This window comes from Lepidochelys kempii, chromosome 10 (genome assembly GCF_965140265.1).
Source record: "Lepidochelys kempii isolate rLepKem1 chromosome 10, rLepKem1.hap2, whole genome shotgun sequence".
In the NCBI taxonomy this organism is placed as follows: domain Eukaryota; kingdom Metazoa; phylum Chordata; order Testudines; family Cheloniidae; genus Lepidochelys; species Lepidochelys kempii.
The window spans coordinates 16,015,046-16,033,064 of NC_133265.1; the positions used below are offsets into that span (position 1 = coordinate 16,015,046).

Genomic DNA, 18,019 nt, shown 5'->3' on the forward strand with positions numbered 1-18,019 from the left:
GAGGCAGAGGCAGATGTCAGAGGTCCACAATTCATACCATCCTCTTCTTAATACCAGTGTTTAATGTTTCTCACTACTAAACATCAGAAAAACCTTAACACTGAATTGCAATTAATAGTGAAAAGAGAAAATATGATTTAATACTTTCCCCTGTACATCAAATGTGATTTATCTGAAACGGTTACACAAGAGGCACTATAGCCTAAGATATATAATTTTTCTTTGTCATACCATAATACAGTCTCTATAAAGAGTGTTCACCTAAAGTTTTGAACTTCCATATAAAAGAGTTTATTTTTTAAATCTCAGCTATCAAAAAAAAAAAAAAAAGTAATATGCAGGGCCAGCCATGACAAAAGGAATGTATTTACAAGTAAGTTCTGGTATGTCTTTATATAGGAGTAATAAAGAAAGATTACAGGATGCCTGTGTTGTTCAGGTAACATTTAAATATGCAAAATGATGGCTAAAACTGTCACTTCTTTGACAAAATAAAAAAGTTTTATGATAAAATCTGTAATTCAAAAAGAAGTGGATTAATAACATTGCCAATGAATTAAGAGTAAAAAACACGAATAAAATACACACAAGGGGCTGCTATTATTGAGAAATCATATCTAAATTGGCTATGTGCCTCATAGTTGGCCTTCCATGGGGACAGTTCCAAGGATGCTCAATCTCACCCATGTGGGTGATCAGTTTCTTCATCTCATTTACAGTAAGTGCAGTTCCAATCATCACCTGTGAACAAAAATGCAAACAAAGTTTAACAATGATATTTTCTCTTTCTCCCTTATGGCAAATTGCTCTCAAAAGCTGTACTTCTCCAATTACAGCAGCAGATAAGATACTGTGCAAGACATTAAAATCAAGAGACCTACAGGACAATCAAAATCTCATTTAAGACCATATACAAAGGGCCTAATTCTGCCCTTAGCTGTACTAGAACTGGTCTAATTAGAGACTTCAGTGAAGTTACTCTTGATTTACACTGGAACAAAAGAGCAGGATCAGGACCAAGGGTGTTAGGTGTCAAAATCCACTAGCAACATACAGTCCAATTAAATATACAGTGTATACTAGTAAATATACATCAAATGCAACACTTACAGATTTTCTACAAGCTCGAGACGCAAACATCTGTCTGACCCTAGAGGGCCTACACATGACTCCTGGGCAATCACTTAACATGAAGATCAACTCCTCTATGTCCTGTGGACCAAAAGTCCAATTTTTGCTTGTTGGCAAGGAAATCAACTTAACCCTTTCAGTTACAGGAGCTGAAAGATTTTTTTTTAAAAGCAAGATAGTTTAGCAATGCAAGTGAACATTTCATTTTGTTTATTGTTTGACAAATAAGTAAAAAATTAAACATGCTCCTTCCATAAGTCAATCCATAATGATCCCTATGTGAGTACTAAAATTTAATTAGCAAACAGTCTTTTGAGAGATTTTCTAATTTTACAAAAATTCTAACATTTTAAAAACTGGACAGCTTGAAAGAGCTGACTGTCTAAAGTTTTTTTTTGAAGTTGTGTAACTAAAAATAATCATCAAACTTTTACAAACAAAATCTAATTACCATGGCTATTTTTGGCAAAAACAAAATAACAACCCTTGAAGATTTCTGAAATTTAAAAATGTATAATGGTGAATGGCATGGCCTGTATGTTCTTGAAAAATGCCACAAGGGATAACAGACATTTTCCTCTACGGCACACAATACTTTACACTACATAGTGCTTTTTGTTCTGAGACTCTGAGATAAACAAGTATTATCCCCATTTTTACAGATAAAAAATTAAGCACTTAGCTATTAAGTGATTTGCCCAAAACCACAAAGCAAATTAGTACTAGGGCCAAAAAGAGAACCCAGTAATCCCAACTGTTTGTTCCCTTCTCTATCAGATCATTTGTTTGCCTATATGTAATCCTGTTACATATAAAACAAGGGTTTTACTGATGCAATGCAAGAAGAATAAACTCAATATCTCTTAGAGTGGCAATGGGGTCTGTTAGGTCACTACCACATGCTAAGAAGAATTACTGGAGGAGTCTATATAATTCTTTATCAATCCAATTTCTTAAACAAATATGCATTCTATAATTTTCCATTAAATATTTTCAAGAATCATAGAAGAAAAACAGTATGCATTGAATATAGCAAGTCAATATTTAAGACCTTATTTTGCAATACTACTGACAAGTTCTATCAACTTAATCTTGTTTACTGAGCGAGAAGAAGAAAACTGTAAACTTTTCTAGTTCCAGTGATTCTGGATCCAAACTTACCATCTTCATCAATGACAAAATCAAACCCATTTTTTCTAAATATCTCCAAGTTTTCAATCAATATGGTTTCATTTACAGCAGTTAAATTAAGATTTTGTGGCCTACGAGAGAGGAAAAAAATAAATATATATTTTAAACCAAATTACAAAGTTGTGTAATATGACAACAGAATTAAAAACAATTAAATCCTGGCTCTGACACTTAGGCACTATGTCCATATCCCCATAGTTTCTCTGGGTTTTACCCAGGTTTATGTTCAGCACTTCTAAGAGTGAGCCTGGCCTATCTTAAAGGGTGTTGTAGGAATTAATATTGATAACACATTTTGAATATGTAAGGTGCTACATAAGTATGATTATTAAAATTCCTGTGAAACATTGCATTAAGCTTATAAAATTCCAAAATTCTAATACAGAGTGACCAAGTCTGAAATGCAGCAGAAATTTGGTTCTGCAACTGTCAAGCCATGACAACTGCTATAAAGCCTACTTCAGGAGAATTTAAAATTTTTGAGAACTGCAGAAACACAGTACCAGCATTTGGCTTGCCTTATCCTCTCTAAAGGCCTGATCAAAGGCAAATGAGTTCAATGGACAGACTCTGACTCTGAGGACTTTGAATCTGGTCCTATAATTCCAATTCAGCAAAGTACTTACACACATGCTTATATTTTAAGTATGTGCTTAAGTGCTTTAATGTACTGAAGCCTAAAACTCTCCTTTCCTCATGCACACTTCTCTTCTGTCAGATTCCAGCGAGACTTTTCTATAAAATATTCATACCAAATGTTTCTTTCTTGACGTATTTACTTAAGATTCTGCACTAATCTTCAGCTAAACTTGTCCCTTAAGCTTCAAGGCTTTTCTCAAGTTATTTACAACATTTTGATACCCACCAGACAACCAGCCGTCACAGCCTTGATGGGCCATTAGGAAGAAACAATAAGACTGTGAAGATACTAATCTCTCTCCTTCCTGAGACACTACCAGGTCAGGTGATAAGAACACCTGATACAAAATACCACCTTGGACACTGCTGGTACTTTTCATCTGTAGGGGGATGGGGATCAAACAAAGGTTTCCCCCCTTAGGAAAATCCCTTTTAAGGCTGGGGAGGAGGTTAATTTGGACTCTCCTCCATTGCCTACCCAAGAAGGACTGCTGAAAGAATCTGAAGGGACAAAGGAACTAACCTGAAGGGAAAGGCAGGGGTGAGTCCAGACTGAGACAGGAGTCCAGTCTGTAAGAAGAAATAACTAGAACTCTAAGCTACTGGAACTCTGCAACTTACCTAAAACAACACTTATGGTGAGAAATTACTTCTTGAAACCGGTCTCTGAGATCTTAAGCTTAGTATGCGTGTTTTGTTTTATTTGCTCAGTAATCTGCTTTGTTCTGTTTGCTATCCCTTATAATCACTTAAAATCTGCCTTTTATAGTTAATAAATTTGTTTTGTTTATTATTAAACCCAGTTTGTGCAATGTCTAACTGGGGGTGGGGGCAAGAAGGTGTCCATATCTCTCTTCCTATTGAGGGAGAAGGTGAATTTTTATGAGCTTGCACTCTTTTTATACAGTGCAAGACAGTATTATTTTGGGTTTATTCCCCAAAAGGGGTGAGGACGTGAGTGCTGGGTGAATCCTCTCACACAGAGCTGACTTCAGTCTGTGTCTGCAGCTGGGTGTGACCCAACCTGCGTATGTGTGCCGCAAGAGGCCGGAGAGCCTAATTCAGCAAAACAGGGAGAGGGAATCCAGGCTGGTGGAACAGGTGCAGCTCATGAAACCCCAGGACATCAGATGGCATCCCCGAAGGGTGGGGGGGGTCCAACCCATCATACAGAAGTTCAACGTGACTAAAACTGTACTTGAAAGTTCCAGAGCATTACAATCTACTTCACTGGAAGTGGAGTTTCACTACATCCATTTACTATACTAGGTTCCAGCTGTTTCAAACCAATGTTAATAGTAACACACTAAAGACACTTACGCTATCAGCTTCTGACCTTGGAGAATGTTGTGCTGTTGTAACATCTCAAAGTTGTATTTTTCATCAGTAGCATGTTGGTCAATTATGAAGAGATCAGAGTTCAGCTTGGCTACTATAAACCCTAAATTGAACTGACCTATGATTTCCATTTTTGCAAACATCTCTTTACTGTATATAGAAAAACAAACAGATTATAAACTATAACTCACATGTAAAGATTTTAGAGCTACCTGCCTCCTTTTCAATAGGAAGGGATAGGCCTCTCTACACCACTGACAACCAAAATATTTACTGTCAAGAATATCTGTGTCTCAGACCCTCACTGTCCAGTCCCCATCTGACTCAGTCCATCTCCAAAGCTTCTCCACCCCCAAACTTTACAGTATTTTAGAAGAGGCAACATGAATAATGGGCTCCACTCAGCAGAATACCACCAGAGAAATACCTCAATAATTGTAAGTTTGGTGTTTTTTTGGATACACCACTTAACATACTCCAGATTATTACTAAAGAGGAGTTTATAAAATGTGACGCACTAGCTGTTTATTATGCACATTACCATATTCTACATGGACCTACATGTTTGCAAAAGCTTGAGTTACCTGATGAAACAAATTGCCAAAAAGGTGCTGACACAGTAATGTAGGTTTGTCATTCATATATAAACCTACATCTCCAAAATTAACAAGCAGATCAAAGCTCTCTTGTAAATACTGTTAACCTATATTTTTCATCAACTTTGTTTATCATTTGGTTAACATACCTTAACAAGAAGGTGCAAAATACCTGATTTCTTTTCTTAATTCGTCCTCTGCTGTTTTATTGTCTCCAGGGCTAATCTTTGCTCTAAATCTTCTATAATTCTGTGTTTCTGCCTTTTTCTGTTGCTGCTGTATTAGCCTTTTTACTCTTTCTGCTAAAGAGCTCATAGAGAACTCAAGTGGCACAGTTTTCTTTTTAATTTCAATTGGTACATCAACGTGTGGCACTGATGCATGGTTCTCAGCACTCCTCAGTTCTGGACAGCTGGCTGCCTTTAAATTAGCTTGCTCGCTTTTAAAACGCTTCACATTTGGGGGAAAACTATTGGCTTGCTGAGGTAACTCACTCAGTTCATTCTGTTCACCGACTTGGGTCAATTCATGTTCAACCTCTGAAAATTTGGCATCATATTCCAATGATTCCTCACTAAGTTCGACAGTTTCAAGACATACACTTTGAAGCTCCTCTTTTGAAATAATGAACTCTTCTTCAGGTGAACTGCCTGCACTTTCATTGCTGAGGCAGCTACCAACTTCTGGAGTACTAAAGCCAACATTTGACTCTGCAGATGTGCTACCACATCCAGAATCTGTGTCATTTTCTAACTTCCTCAAATCTCTGCTAGTAACTGAGTATGTATTTGAGTCCATCTGCCTCCAATGTTCAGATTCCTTGCTGGAGATGGACTTTGCACTCTTTACAGGACTTGAAGTGTTAAGAAATGACGTAAGTTTTCTCTTCCCCGGGGAGTTGTGTTGATTTCCAACATTGTTAGGGCTCTGAAAGCTGCTCTCTGTCATTTGATGGAGAGAGAATGACTCTCTTAATTTGACAATAGTCATTGCTCTTTTCTCTTCTCTCTTTGGATTCTGGGCTGCAGAATCAAGCAGCATTCCTGTCTGAGGCTTTTCTGTTTCTTCTGCTACTATCTTTTTGAAGTTACCTAATAAAATATGAATGGAGTAAATTGTAGATTTTCATTAAATGCAACTTAAAAAAACAAAACAAACATCAAACATTTGGGGGACTGAATGACTCATTTGGGGGAAGGGATGTGGAAAGGAGAGACTGGTAACAAGCCACTATCGACAAACCCTTAATCTCTGGGTCACCAGATTGAACGTAGCCCTGGTTAGCAGTGCTGAAAGCTGTTACCATTTGATGGCTGTTCAGTATCATTTTTTTTTTTTAAATAAATCTCATATCCAATGGAGGGCAGTGAGGAATCTGGCACCACAAATGCTTGTGCTACACCTGATCAGTGGATAATTAAGGGACTTCATCTCCCAAGATGCAAATAGGCCAGCACCAAATTTACTTAAAGGCAACCAAAGGAAAATATAAAAAAGAAATTAGGCTTGCAGCCAAAGCTGCTTTTTTATTATGTATAAAGGAAGCCTGAAAAGCTTTTGTGTGATGTGTATGTATATGGTGATAGTGGTGGGGTTGTTTGTTTGAAACTAATGGCAGATCAATCTTGACAACATACTCTGCATTGTTGGAGTCTGACTACAAACTGTGGACTAGAAATCTGGTAATAAGCTTGTCAGTTTCATTAGTAGGCATATTTGTTATCAGAAAGTTAATTTTAAAAATACATCTTTTTCATCGTTCTGAGCTCTCCAACATCTGCCACACCCACAGTGACTTCCAGCGTTAACATTAATGTACCTGTAATATCCAGCAGTTTTTGACTGATGTTAAGTTTGTTGACATTGCTACCAAACATTCCCACAAGAGAGGTCTTTAAAATTGCTAACAAAACCTTCTCCTGTTGCAGTAAAATTTGCCTCTTGTCAGGAGTTACATTGATGTCAACACACTCTAAAAATAAAGAAAAGCTATTAATTATATTTCAGATTAAATTATACTATATTTTTGTTCTTTCCATCCTTGGACTGAAGTTCCCTTATTTTTGCCCTCTTTATTTCACAGAGTAAACCAAAAGCCACTGGTAATATGGATAATATGGCTGCAAATACAACACTACAAAACTACCTGTAGATCCAGCAATGGTGGTGAAAAATACTGCTTCTGCATAGCAAGACATTTTAAGTTCCACAATATTTAATTCTACCCAGCAGACTGCCTTTTTCACCCTGGTCTAGACTGGCATAGAAAGCTACTTCTGGTTAGTGTGCAAACAATAATAGAACATGTTCCGATAGATCAGAAACATCTTCACAACACAATAATAAGTACTCATCTAGTTAGTCCAAAAGCTACTTAAAACCCCAATGATTCTAAAGCTATGCAATTGCATATGTTACATATTTATTATTTCTAGCATTTTACAAAGGTTAATGGAGATTGATTAGAAGAACTCACCAGAATCTACACAAATGTTAAGAACGATAAATGGATATTGGTGCTTATTATACATGTGGTAAACTTCATTCACAACTTTGGAAATCTGCACAGAACACAGAGAACAAGTGATACCATTACTTACTTCTATTCTTTACTGATACATGTTATCTAATGCAGTAATAAACAGACTTCAAGCATGATCTCACAAATTCTTATTCACATTATTAGACCTTTACTCACACAAATAGTCCCACTGTGGACAAAGAAGCTAAAGTGAGTAAGTATTTGTAGGATAAGACCTATATGTACAAGTTTCTAATCTGGTCATTTCCGGGGACTCTTTTGACCAACCACCAGACATTTATATCTTTCCTTTACTAGATCAATACAAAAGAAAGTAGTAGTAACAACAATTACTAGGTCTAAACTGGAAAAGAGAAACAAGGAAATCAAGCAACTGTAAGCAGGGTTGGCAGAAATTGCTTTTTTAAAATAAATTTTGACACAATATTATTGATGTTTATTTTAAAGTATTTTTAATTTTTACCGATTAAAATTTTCACAGTTATACAAAATTAGGGGTTTTAAGCATTTATTTAGATTTTGAGCTACTTAAATTTTCACATTTGCAGAAAGTTATGGGGGGGATCAGACAATTACGGGAGAGTGGAGGCTGAGATTTAAAAACTTAAAGCTTTATAACCATTAAAACACAAAACTGTCAAAATATATGAAGTAAATATCTTTAAATGACACTAAGTTCTCAAGCAACATTTTTCTTATTTTGCCTGTCTGTAAATTCTGATTATTTTTTATGGAGTTTTTTGTATTGGTTTGTGTATGATGAAATCAACGTTACCAGCTTCTACTGATAAAAAATCTAATCCTTCCAAGCCTAACTATAAGCAATATTATTAAGAACTGTACCTTTGATTGGTCACATGGTCGCTGATTGACAAAGAAAAATTGTCTCTCTGTTGTACTCCTTCCAACACCATGATCACAATGGGAAACGAAGCCTGTAATACTGTTTAACATTAATATTGTAAGGGTAGGGCTCAATAGAAGAAAGGAAGACTAGAAACTTTTAAGAGTCAATGCTAGTTCTATAGAGGAACATTTCTGACCAGACTAAAAGCCAAAACTATTACATGTTTTCAGTAAATACCTACATGTGGCTTTGCTCCTCACCCCAGCTTAGCAAAGGCTAATAGTTTACCACTAGCAAGCTCTCCAGCCAACTGAAAGAGTAGCATTCACTGACTTCAGAAAAAGCTGCATTCATGCTTTTTCTGCCTTAAGGAGAGTCAACTGTGACACTGATTTTGAGGACACGGTAAACCCAAGCATTTATATGGTTGTTCACAAATCTCTTGTATATTAACCATTATAAATTCTAAAAAACTGCACTTTTTAATTTAAAAGAACTTCTTTACTCAAGTTGGACCATATTCTACCTTGTCTTACACCCAGGCAATTGTACTGACTTCAGTGATGATGTACAGGCATAAATGAAGGCACAATTTGACCCATAATATATAATTATTCAGAACACTACATGTGGTCACTAATTCAGCAGAAAATTAGGGTAAACCAAGAAATATCAGCCCCATCCCTCCTTCTCCACATACACTTAACTGGTTTAATCTTAATCCTGAGTTGTAACATGGAAACAAACTACGTAAAACAAGCTAAATTATTTATTTCCACAGTTGTAATGTGATAGGTATCAACTGTGCTTTTCTAAGTTTTCTAGTCACTGCAAACCACCTGAAACCTTGGATTTCCTTTAAATCAATTACCATCTTAAAATGCATTTCTGACAGCAGTGGCTTCCCACTTACGAATAAAGATTCTGTGGCGTATCAGTGGATTTGAGGCCATATTCTTCACAAACAGCTTCACTAGGAGGTAGTTGAACAAAGGGAATGAGGCTTTGCAACTGAAAGAAATTTAAATTCATAGCTATTCCTTGGTGCAAGAACATCAAAGATCATTTTAGTGATTTAAAGTCAGTGGGTTTTTCATTCATTTTTGCCTTTGTTAAAGTTTAACTTCAGTCAGAAAGATGATAATTGATTAAACAATTATAACTATGGCCTTCTTTTCAGTTCCTTGTTTTATTGTCAGGATCACAACCAACTTGGCACATGGTAATTATATTTTTTAAAAGATGACTGGCCAGACTGAACAAAGGAAGTACCCTCAAGCACACAACAGGTTATAGTTACACTGTTAAAGAGCACATGCAAAAGTATAAATCCCTAACAAACTCTTCTTCTTAACCTGTATTTGACACACAATTCCAATGTTAAGTGTTCTGCTCCCCCTTTCATGCCAACACTCACTCACTAAGCCTATTCAAGACGGAAAAAATAGTATTATTTATTCAGCTTCAGACTTCCCAGCCATAAATGAGCCAATCAAGATTCATGCCATATCAGAAGACAACGTCATCAGATAAATTTGTATGTTCTGAATGAATGATAATACAATTTATAAGACATCCCATTTGAAACACAAGGTACCTGAAACACAGATATAATTTTCTTCAATAAAAAAATCTTAATGTAAAAAGAAAAGGAGTACTTGTTGCACCTTAGAGACTAACCAATTTATTTGAGCATAAGCTTTGCATCCGATGAAGTGAGCTGTAGCTCACGAAAGCTTATGCTCAAATAAATTGGTTAGTCTCTAAGGTGCCACAAGTACTCCTTTTCTTTTTGTGAACACAGACTAACATGGCTGTTACTCTGAAACAAATCTTAATGCAGTTTCTCAGTTAGGACACACATACTTTTTTCTGTTTTTGATTCAGCACTTTGGTCTTAAAGGTGCAGTAGTATATAAATAGATACATGTAACTTAACATTTTAGTTGGCTGACCCATGGAGGACATCCAATTACATTTTGGTCTGGACACTCACTCTCAGGAGGAACAGGAGTTAGGAGCATTGCATGGAATAGCACAAATGGGCCCCAGAATGGGAGGAGATACTTAGTACAATATCACTCATTAGCAACCCCACCAGCCAATGGAGTAAAAATGCTTGATAGCTATGACATAGGGCTGGGGGCAAGAGTGCATTTACTGCTTTTGTCTTCCTTTTTCTACTTCTTTCCACGAGATAGTTATAACAGATTTATTTATAGCAAACATTTATTAAGCATCAAGCTGCAAATGTCTACATCTGCTGACTGCTATTCCAGTTTGGAAGATAGCCCACAACTTTAAAGAATAAGCTTCTAAATATCATAGCGAAAGGCTGCAAAACTCAGACATCTTTCTACCCTGCAAAGCGAGTCTTCCACAGCACACCATGCTAACATTTTTATAATTATGCTTTTGAGGATTGGAGAGGATACCTGTGGTCCATATATCACAAAAATTAACAGATAACCAGGCTTAATCTCTCTCAAGCACTTATTAGAATACTAATTTTACCAGTCTCAACAGAGGTATTAAGATTTACGCTCATCCCACCATTCTGTATCTCTCTTTCTGCAAAGAAGGTAAAAAACTGTGACAACAAACAAAAAAAGCAGTCTGTGGAAACTGCACTCTCTTATTCAAACTATAGGGTGTGCTAGAGCACAATGATTATTACACTCTTCCTCCTATACCTTAAGACAGCTTCCTGCATAATGGTTTATACAGCATCTTTATTCATACTGTATTTAATTAGATTTTAACATATTCTTGCAGCTGCTTTTTCTCCCTTTCCTACAGTATTACCTGTTTTTGCCCAAATATTGCTCCAATGTTTTCCTTTAGACTACAACTTCCAGTGGTACACACCACTGAGTGTTTTTTCCCTTGGCCAACCTGATTGGTGCAGTTAATTCGAACTCCCGTTGAAATGATACAGTATGCTTGTAATATTTGGACCATTTTTGCATATTCCTATTAAAGAAACAAAAATTGAATATTTTTATGAAACAGAAAACACATTAATAGGCTATCCTATTTAGACATTTTAAAATGTCTATCTTTGCGTACGTCACATTTTTTTCCTCACTTCCAAACCGGGTTGTATAGCTTTATTCTGAGATTCAGCTACAACTTCCAGAAACCCTGCAAACAGTTTGATTTTTACATGCAAAAAATAAGAGGAAGATTAAACCATATTTACAAGATATATATTAAGTAGGTAATTTAAAACACTACATTTTCAAATTTTAATTATGCAATGCTCATTCCTATCTTGCTTTCTTTCTCAAATTTGAAAGTTTTGTTAATGTAGTTCTACATAAAATCTGTGTAAAATACGTAAGGAAGGCAAAAGGGAGAGTCCGTTTTATTATTTCACAAAGATCTGTATAATATTATAATGTAAATATAGAGTCGATAGATGAAAAAGTATGCAAGATTTAGATGCATCAAACCAACACTTAAAGTAAATGTTAGTACCACTAATGAGAAGTTAGATTGAAAAGAGAAGAATCTTAGACCACATCTTATTACTTATGTTGAAAGAGATAAAGTTCTAGAATAAAATGTCTGAGCTAATCAACTCTCTCTAGCACTAAGGTATACCAAGATATAAAGGAAAGAATGATTTGAATTATATGTATTTAAATTATCTGTATTTATTTTTACAAGGTTTAGATTTGCAGGTTATCACATTTTTTAAAAGCAGAATTTCCAGTTCACTACACCTTTTTAATATTTCGTTGAAATTCCTTGTGCCGCACTGGCAGGGTATAAAACAATTGCTGCACGCTAACAGTTGTTCCCTGTTGTCGTGGGTAAGGAGTTTTCTGAGTAATTTTTCCATTGCGATCAAATACCAGACGAGTTCCAACCTTTGCAGATTTGTGACAAGTAAAAATGGTAACATCACTGGAAGAGGGAAAAAGAGGCAATAGGATTATTAATTAAACAGTCGCTTTTCTTTATCCCGTCTACAGTACCGAAAACTTCAGGTATTTCTATTCACATTATGCCAGCACCATTCACACAACTTTAATTAAGGTTAAATCAGAGTTTACATTATTAACTCCCTTTTGTAACATTTTCTAATAGATAAATATTTGTTCTGGATTGAAACTTCGTACCACAAATAAATTCTCTAAGAAGCAAATTTCACTTCCCCTTTAAGATTTTTAACCAAGAGTATTCATAAAAACACAAACAACACTGTGCAGACCTTCCTAATTTTCCTAGTTACAATGCAAAAATCTAAGTTCTTATCCCTTACATACATCTTGTAGATAGACCATGATGTTGGGCTTTTGATTTTGATTTCATGCTACTTGGATACTACTTTTCTAATGCAATCACAAAACACTGTAATATTTGTGATGCACAAGACTGTATGGGAACACTGCACTTATTTCCAACACGCAGCTAATTCAAGAGAAATCATAAAACAAAGTTTTAAAGAGTTACAAACTACAAAAAAGCAAATGTTTGAAGAATAATACTTTGCCTTTGCACAGCACCTGAGGATCAAAATGCATTGCAAAACATAGCCCTTGCAAAGCCTTATGTATGTGCTTAACTTTAAAATTGTGAGTTTAATAAGACTAATCAGATGCTTCATGTTAAGGAAGTGCATATCTCTTTGGAGAATCAGGGCATCAATTATGTGTTATCTGAACAATTTGTTTCCTTTATACAGAACTTACAGCTAAAAAGGATTGTGGATGCTGAATGGATTCAGGCAGTCTTTGCAGTTTGGGATAAATCTATGTCAATTTCAAAACATTATTTCATCAATCACTGATATTTGGATCAATTTATTCAGCCATGTAGGTTTATACAGAATGCTTTGCTGAGTCCTACATATTTCAATAGATTCCTGTAAATTGTGAAAGTTGACCGCTTCTAAGTTAATAGGAGGTTATTCACAATTAAAGTGTCTCTGGATGCTGGGAGATCACAATAAATATCTAACTGTTATAACTGCAGGAGTCAAGATACTCAGTCTTCAATAATTGCAGAAGCCTCCACTAATTTGTTATGTTTACATGATAAATCACTGTATTTACAATGAAGGATACTGCACATTAAAAGAGCCAAAGGACATCTTGGGGTTTTTTGCAATTAGAGTATGAATGGTCTTTTTTTTTTCCTTAATGTAGGCCCGGATTCAGGAATGCACTTCTATACGCCTTCAGTACTTTACTATATAGGGATGCTTTAAAAATTGACAACCTTCCACCTAACCATAGCTACTGCTGTTCTAACATTGTACTACTTATTGGATTTTCCATTTAAAGTTATAGTTATTTGTGGTAAGAAGAAAAATCACCGCTTAAATGGATTGTCCCTGAACATATATTCCATAGAATATCTATACAAAACAAAACAATACATTTTAACAATTGTTAATTTGGTTGCAGCTCAACTGAATAACATGAGACCCAGCAGAGTTTGGTCTCATCCACGTGCATTGTAACCGCGTTACAAAAATATTCTTTAAACTAGGCAGATTACTATATCAAGGTAAACTTGTTTTTAACCAAGTTATAATACAATTTAATCCTGTCCAGATTTGCTGGGTCTGGATCATTAATAAATTAAATATTGTAAGTAATAATTTAACAAATAAATTAATAATTTAATTAATACATTAATTAAACTGTTATTTTTGTATTGCAAAGAGATCTTAATTCCAACAAATTTACCCAATTAAAAAATAAGATAATAAAGGAGAAAAACAAATAATTGGGTTCTTGTTTAGTTGAGAAATAACCCAATTACAAGTTTCCAAAGTCTTGTTTCATTAATAACTAATGAAGGACAATATTATTACCTTAACGCACACAGTGAACTCAGAGCTTCACCTCGAAATCCAAATGTTCCAACATGCATTAGATCAGAGAAATCTTGTATCTTGGAAGTATAATATTTCAGAGCTAGAAAAATGTATTTAAAATATGTGTAATTGTATCATATCTTTCCAAAATGACATTGATGTATGAAGGTATATTTTGTATCTTCCCAAAGAAACAGAAAACTTTGATGCTTATACTATCTTTTATGTAACTATAGTAGAGTCAAGTAGATAATTAACCAACTATTCACTATTTTTGCCCCCGTTTTCTACTTGCAAATAATCTGCAAAATTCTCCAATGTAATTCCAAATTATTTATGCCTTCAGTAAATAAATTTTAGTCTGCAGATCCTTTGCAAACGGTTTGTTGAGAATATTTGCCATTTTTGAAGTGTTGGTTAGTTACATAAGTCACATAGTATTGTTTCTGCTTCCTGTTTGGATGACTTAAAATCTACAAATTGAAAATTTTACTTCAAATATACAATTTCAAGCTCGCTTTCAGCAAATATTCAAGCTTCAAATTCATTTTTCATTAATAGTTATACTTGTAAAATGTGACTGCTTGAACTTTTAAAGAAAGTGAACATGAAAGAGTAATGAACACAGCTGAATCAAAATTTCCTTGAGACTCTGAATAAACATATGCAACAATTCCCCCCCTACACGCACACACACTGTTCACCCCACTCTAAGGCATAATTAGGTTCTGGTCTTCACATGTGTATGTACCATAATCATAATGACACCAGGATGGATAATAAAACTAGTTTTACCACAACTCTTGCAGGAACATGTGTCATTCTAGAAAGGTTAAGTAACATCTTAAAGAGATTAAACTTGAATTTTATAAGAAAGAAGTGGTTTTCTCACTGCAGTTATCAGTTTGACAGATAAATCACAGTTTATACCTAATATAAATATTCTCAAACATTTAGAACAAACATAAATTGTGAAGAATTTAACTTACTTAAGCCCTCAAAGTTTTCTTCCTCTACTCCACAACCATTATCTGAAACTTCTATAAGATCTGTTCCATAATCTTTAAGCTTTAGGTCTAAAAATTGTAAAAAAGATGGTTTTCATTCAGTGTTCATGAGCAATATTTAGAATGTATAGCATCACAAAGTCAATAATGCATTGTAAACTCTTCAACAGCCATTTGTTTTCTGAATCAAATTAAACAAGATTCACAGCTTTCAAGAGTTAAGTTATTCAATTCCAAATCAACCCTGTACTTTCTGCTAGATTAGCTCAATTTTTTTAAATTTTCATGCACATATTAGAGTCTTCTGCTCATAAAAGTTGCCAGCCTGGACCCTAAAATCCTCTGTTTCTTGGAAGAGGTTAAGAATAAGCAGCAACACAAGCTTCCTCATGCTGCTTTGTTAACATGTCTGAACTCTAACATGGAGGAAGCACTTCACACATGATACACTAATAGTTGAGTCTCCATCTCCATCCAGATCCCTGGCCTCCTTGCAGAGACTTGAAGAAGAGCTCTGTGTAGCTTGTCTTTTTCACCAGCAGAAGTTAGTCCATAAAAGATATTACCTCACCTTGTATCTCTGATGAGAGTATCAGTTAACGTTAATTACGGCTGTAATTTTTGTGATGCGGAAACTTGTCCATTGGGAACTAGACTTAAACCAAACTAATTTCTGATAGTCCACTGAACAGCCATCAAATGGTGGTAACTAGGCTGGATTCCATGTCAGATTCTGATTACATTTGGTTTTCTAGCAGTGTAGGACATGCTGCAGCAAGCTTCCAAAACAGGTCTAATCCCGCAAACTTTTATGCCTATGCTTAACTTTACACAATAGTAATCCCATTAATTTTATATAACATTGGGCAACTCTACTTTGGACCCAGCCATGGAAATAAAGTACTACAGCCTCTGCACATCCAACTGTAGAACTGGGACCCCAAATGCTCTATGCCTTAGTTTTCCCATCTGTAAAATGGCTATAAACATACCTGGTCAAATGCAAAGCATTTGTCCTGAACTGTTTGCAGGTGCAGAGCACTCAGAAGTTACAAAGCAGTATATGAGTACCAAGTGTTAGTCTCACATGAAATTAAAATAACAAGTTTACCAATATTAGTAGCTCCAGCATCTACACTGTTTTCCACCAATTCCTTCACCGCAGTGCCTAGATTCAGTACAACCTGTCCTGAACAGATCTGGTGAACTGATTTATGATCTATAGGCTTGATGGCTTTAGCAGGCTGTGCACTAAAAGAAAAAAAGCGATTAAGAATTAGATGTGAAAAAGGTTGCTATCATTCAGTACTACTTCCCTCACCGCAATTATGGCAACTAAAAACACACAGTGAAGAACCAAGTAGAGGCTTCCAGCTACAGTGCAGTCTCATGAGTGTTAGGGCTTGTCTGCGCAAACATTTAGTTTGCGGCAAGCTAGGCTGTGAACGGACCCTGCACTAGCCTACCACAGATTAAGGGTATGTCTATATTTAAAACATTTACAGCAGCACAGCTTCAGCAACACTACCTACACCAACAGGAAGGCTTCTCCCATCCATAGAGGTAATCTGCCTCCCTGAGAGTTGGTAGCTAGATCAACAGAAGAATTCTTCTGTCAACCTAGCACTGTCTATGCTGGGGGGTTAGGTCAGTATAGCTAGGTCTCTTAGGGGTGTGGATTTTTCACACCCTGAGAGATGTAGCTATACTGATATAAGTTTCTACAGTAGACCAGCGCTAAATAATTAGATTGACTCAGGGCTGTGAAAAATTTCACCACATGATCACCATAGTTAGGTCAACCTAACCCCAAAGTAGAAACACCTGTGTCAATGGAAAAAATCTTATACTGATCTATCTACTGCCACTAATGGAGATGGATTAACTACATTGACAAAAAAAGTAATTCTGTAGACATACCAAGCATCTACATAAGAACGGCCACACTGGGTCAGAACAAAGGTCTATCTAGCCCAGTATCCCATCTTCCGACAGCGGCCAATGCCAGGTGCTCCAGAGGGAATGAACAGAACAGGTAATCATCAAGGGATCCATCCCCTGTCACTCATGCCCAGCTTCTGGCAAATAGAGACTAGACACCATCCATGCCCATCCTAGCTAATAGCTATTGATGGACCTTTCTTTTTTGAACTCTGCTATAGTCTTGTCCTTCACAACATCCTCTGGCAAGGAGTTCCACAGGTTGACTGTGCCTGAGGTGAAGAAATACTTCCTTTTGTTTGTTTTAAACCTGCTGACTATTAATTTCATTGGGTACCCTCTAGTTCCTGTGTTCTGAGAAGGAGTAAATAACATTTTCTTATTTACTGTCTCCACACCAGTCATGATTTTATAGCCCTCTCTCATCTCCCCCCTTAGTGTGTTAGGCTGACTGGCTGATGCAGCTTTAGGGTGCCAGAAGGGCATAGTGGGAGCACGGCACGGCCGCGCGCCGCCGGAGGAGGGCCCCGCGCGCGCCACCCCCGAGGGGAAGATGAAGCCACCTCCGGGTGCAGGGAGAGGAGCCCTCAGACGCCTCCTAGTCACGAGCACCTCCCCCCACCGCGGGGAACGGGCCTCACCAGGGTGCCGGGGCCTCCATAGAGTCTCTGCTCCCGGCACGCAGGCGGCCAGGCAGGACTCCTGGGACACAGGCCAGCAGCGCGCTAACGTTAAGCCGCCTGGGACAGAGCCCACAGCAGCACAACTCCTGTAGGCTCCACCCCCGCGCGATCATTGGCCACTAGGAAATCATATTCTCCAATCGGAAGCAAGCTCCATTTTCCCGCCTACTGATTGGCTGACCGGTCTGCCCAATCGGCAGAGGGATCTCTGCTCTTCGCCCTATTGAGATCCACCTGGTTGCATCAGTCACTCATTCTGACCAGTGGGATG

General features: G+C 36.6%; 1 protein-coding gene across 2 annotated transcripts; it reads right to left on the reverse strand.

Annotated features, from left to right (window-relative positions):
• Positions 1–336: 336 nt before the first annotated feature.
• PMS2 (PMS1 homolog 2, mismatch repair system component) lies at positions 337–17,861 on the reverse strand. 2 transcript variants are annotated; one of them, XM_073362153.1, is made up of 15 exons: positions 17,707–17,861; positions 16,236–16,375; positions 15,107–15,193; positions 14,115–14,217; positions 12,013–12,196; positions 11,090–11,257; positions 9,198–9,295; positions 8,281–8,380; positions 7,372–7,456; positions 6,715–6,867; positions 5,068–5,986; positions 4,282–4,449; positions 2,293–2,393; positions 1,111–1,280; positions 337–741 (listed from the first exon to the last, which is right to left on the reverse strand). In XM_073362153.1, exons 1-15 carry the CDS (start codon positions 17,859–17,861, stop codon positions 601–603), a joined length of 2,772 nt encoding a protein of 923 aa, XP_073218254.1. In that variant the 3' UTR covers positions 337–600. The 2 variants fall into 2 exon arrangements, with proteins under 2 accessions (XP_073218254.1, XP_073218255.1); XM_073362154.1 differs by lacking the exon at positions 11,090–11,257 and having other exon boundaries at positions 339–741; positions 17,707–17,821.
• Between the last annotated feature and the right edge of the window lie 158 nt (positions 17,862–18,019).

Coding starts and splice junctions, on each gene's coding strand:
- PMS2 (XM_073362153.1), bottom strand. CDS start 17,861: ATGATCGCGCGGGGGTGGAGCCTACAGGAGTTGTGCTGCTGTGGGCTC. Junction 15,194..16,235: donor TGCTGGAGCTACTAATATTG/GTAAACTTGTTA, acceptor TACAATTTTTAG/ACCTAAAGCTTAAAGATTAT. Junction 2,394..4,281: donor CAAGGTCAGAAGCTGATAGC/GTAAGTGTCTTT, acceptor CCTCTCTCGTAG/GCCACAAAATCTTAATTTAA.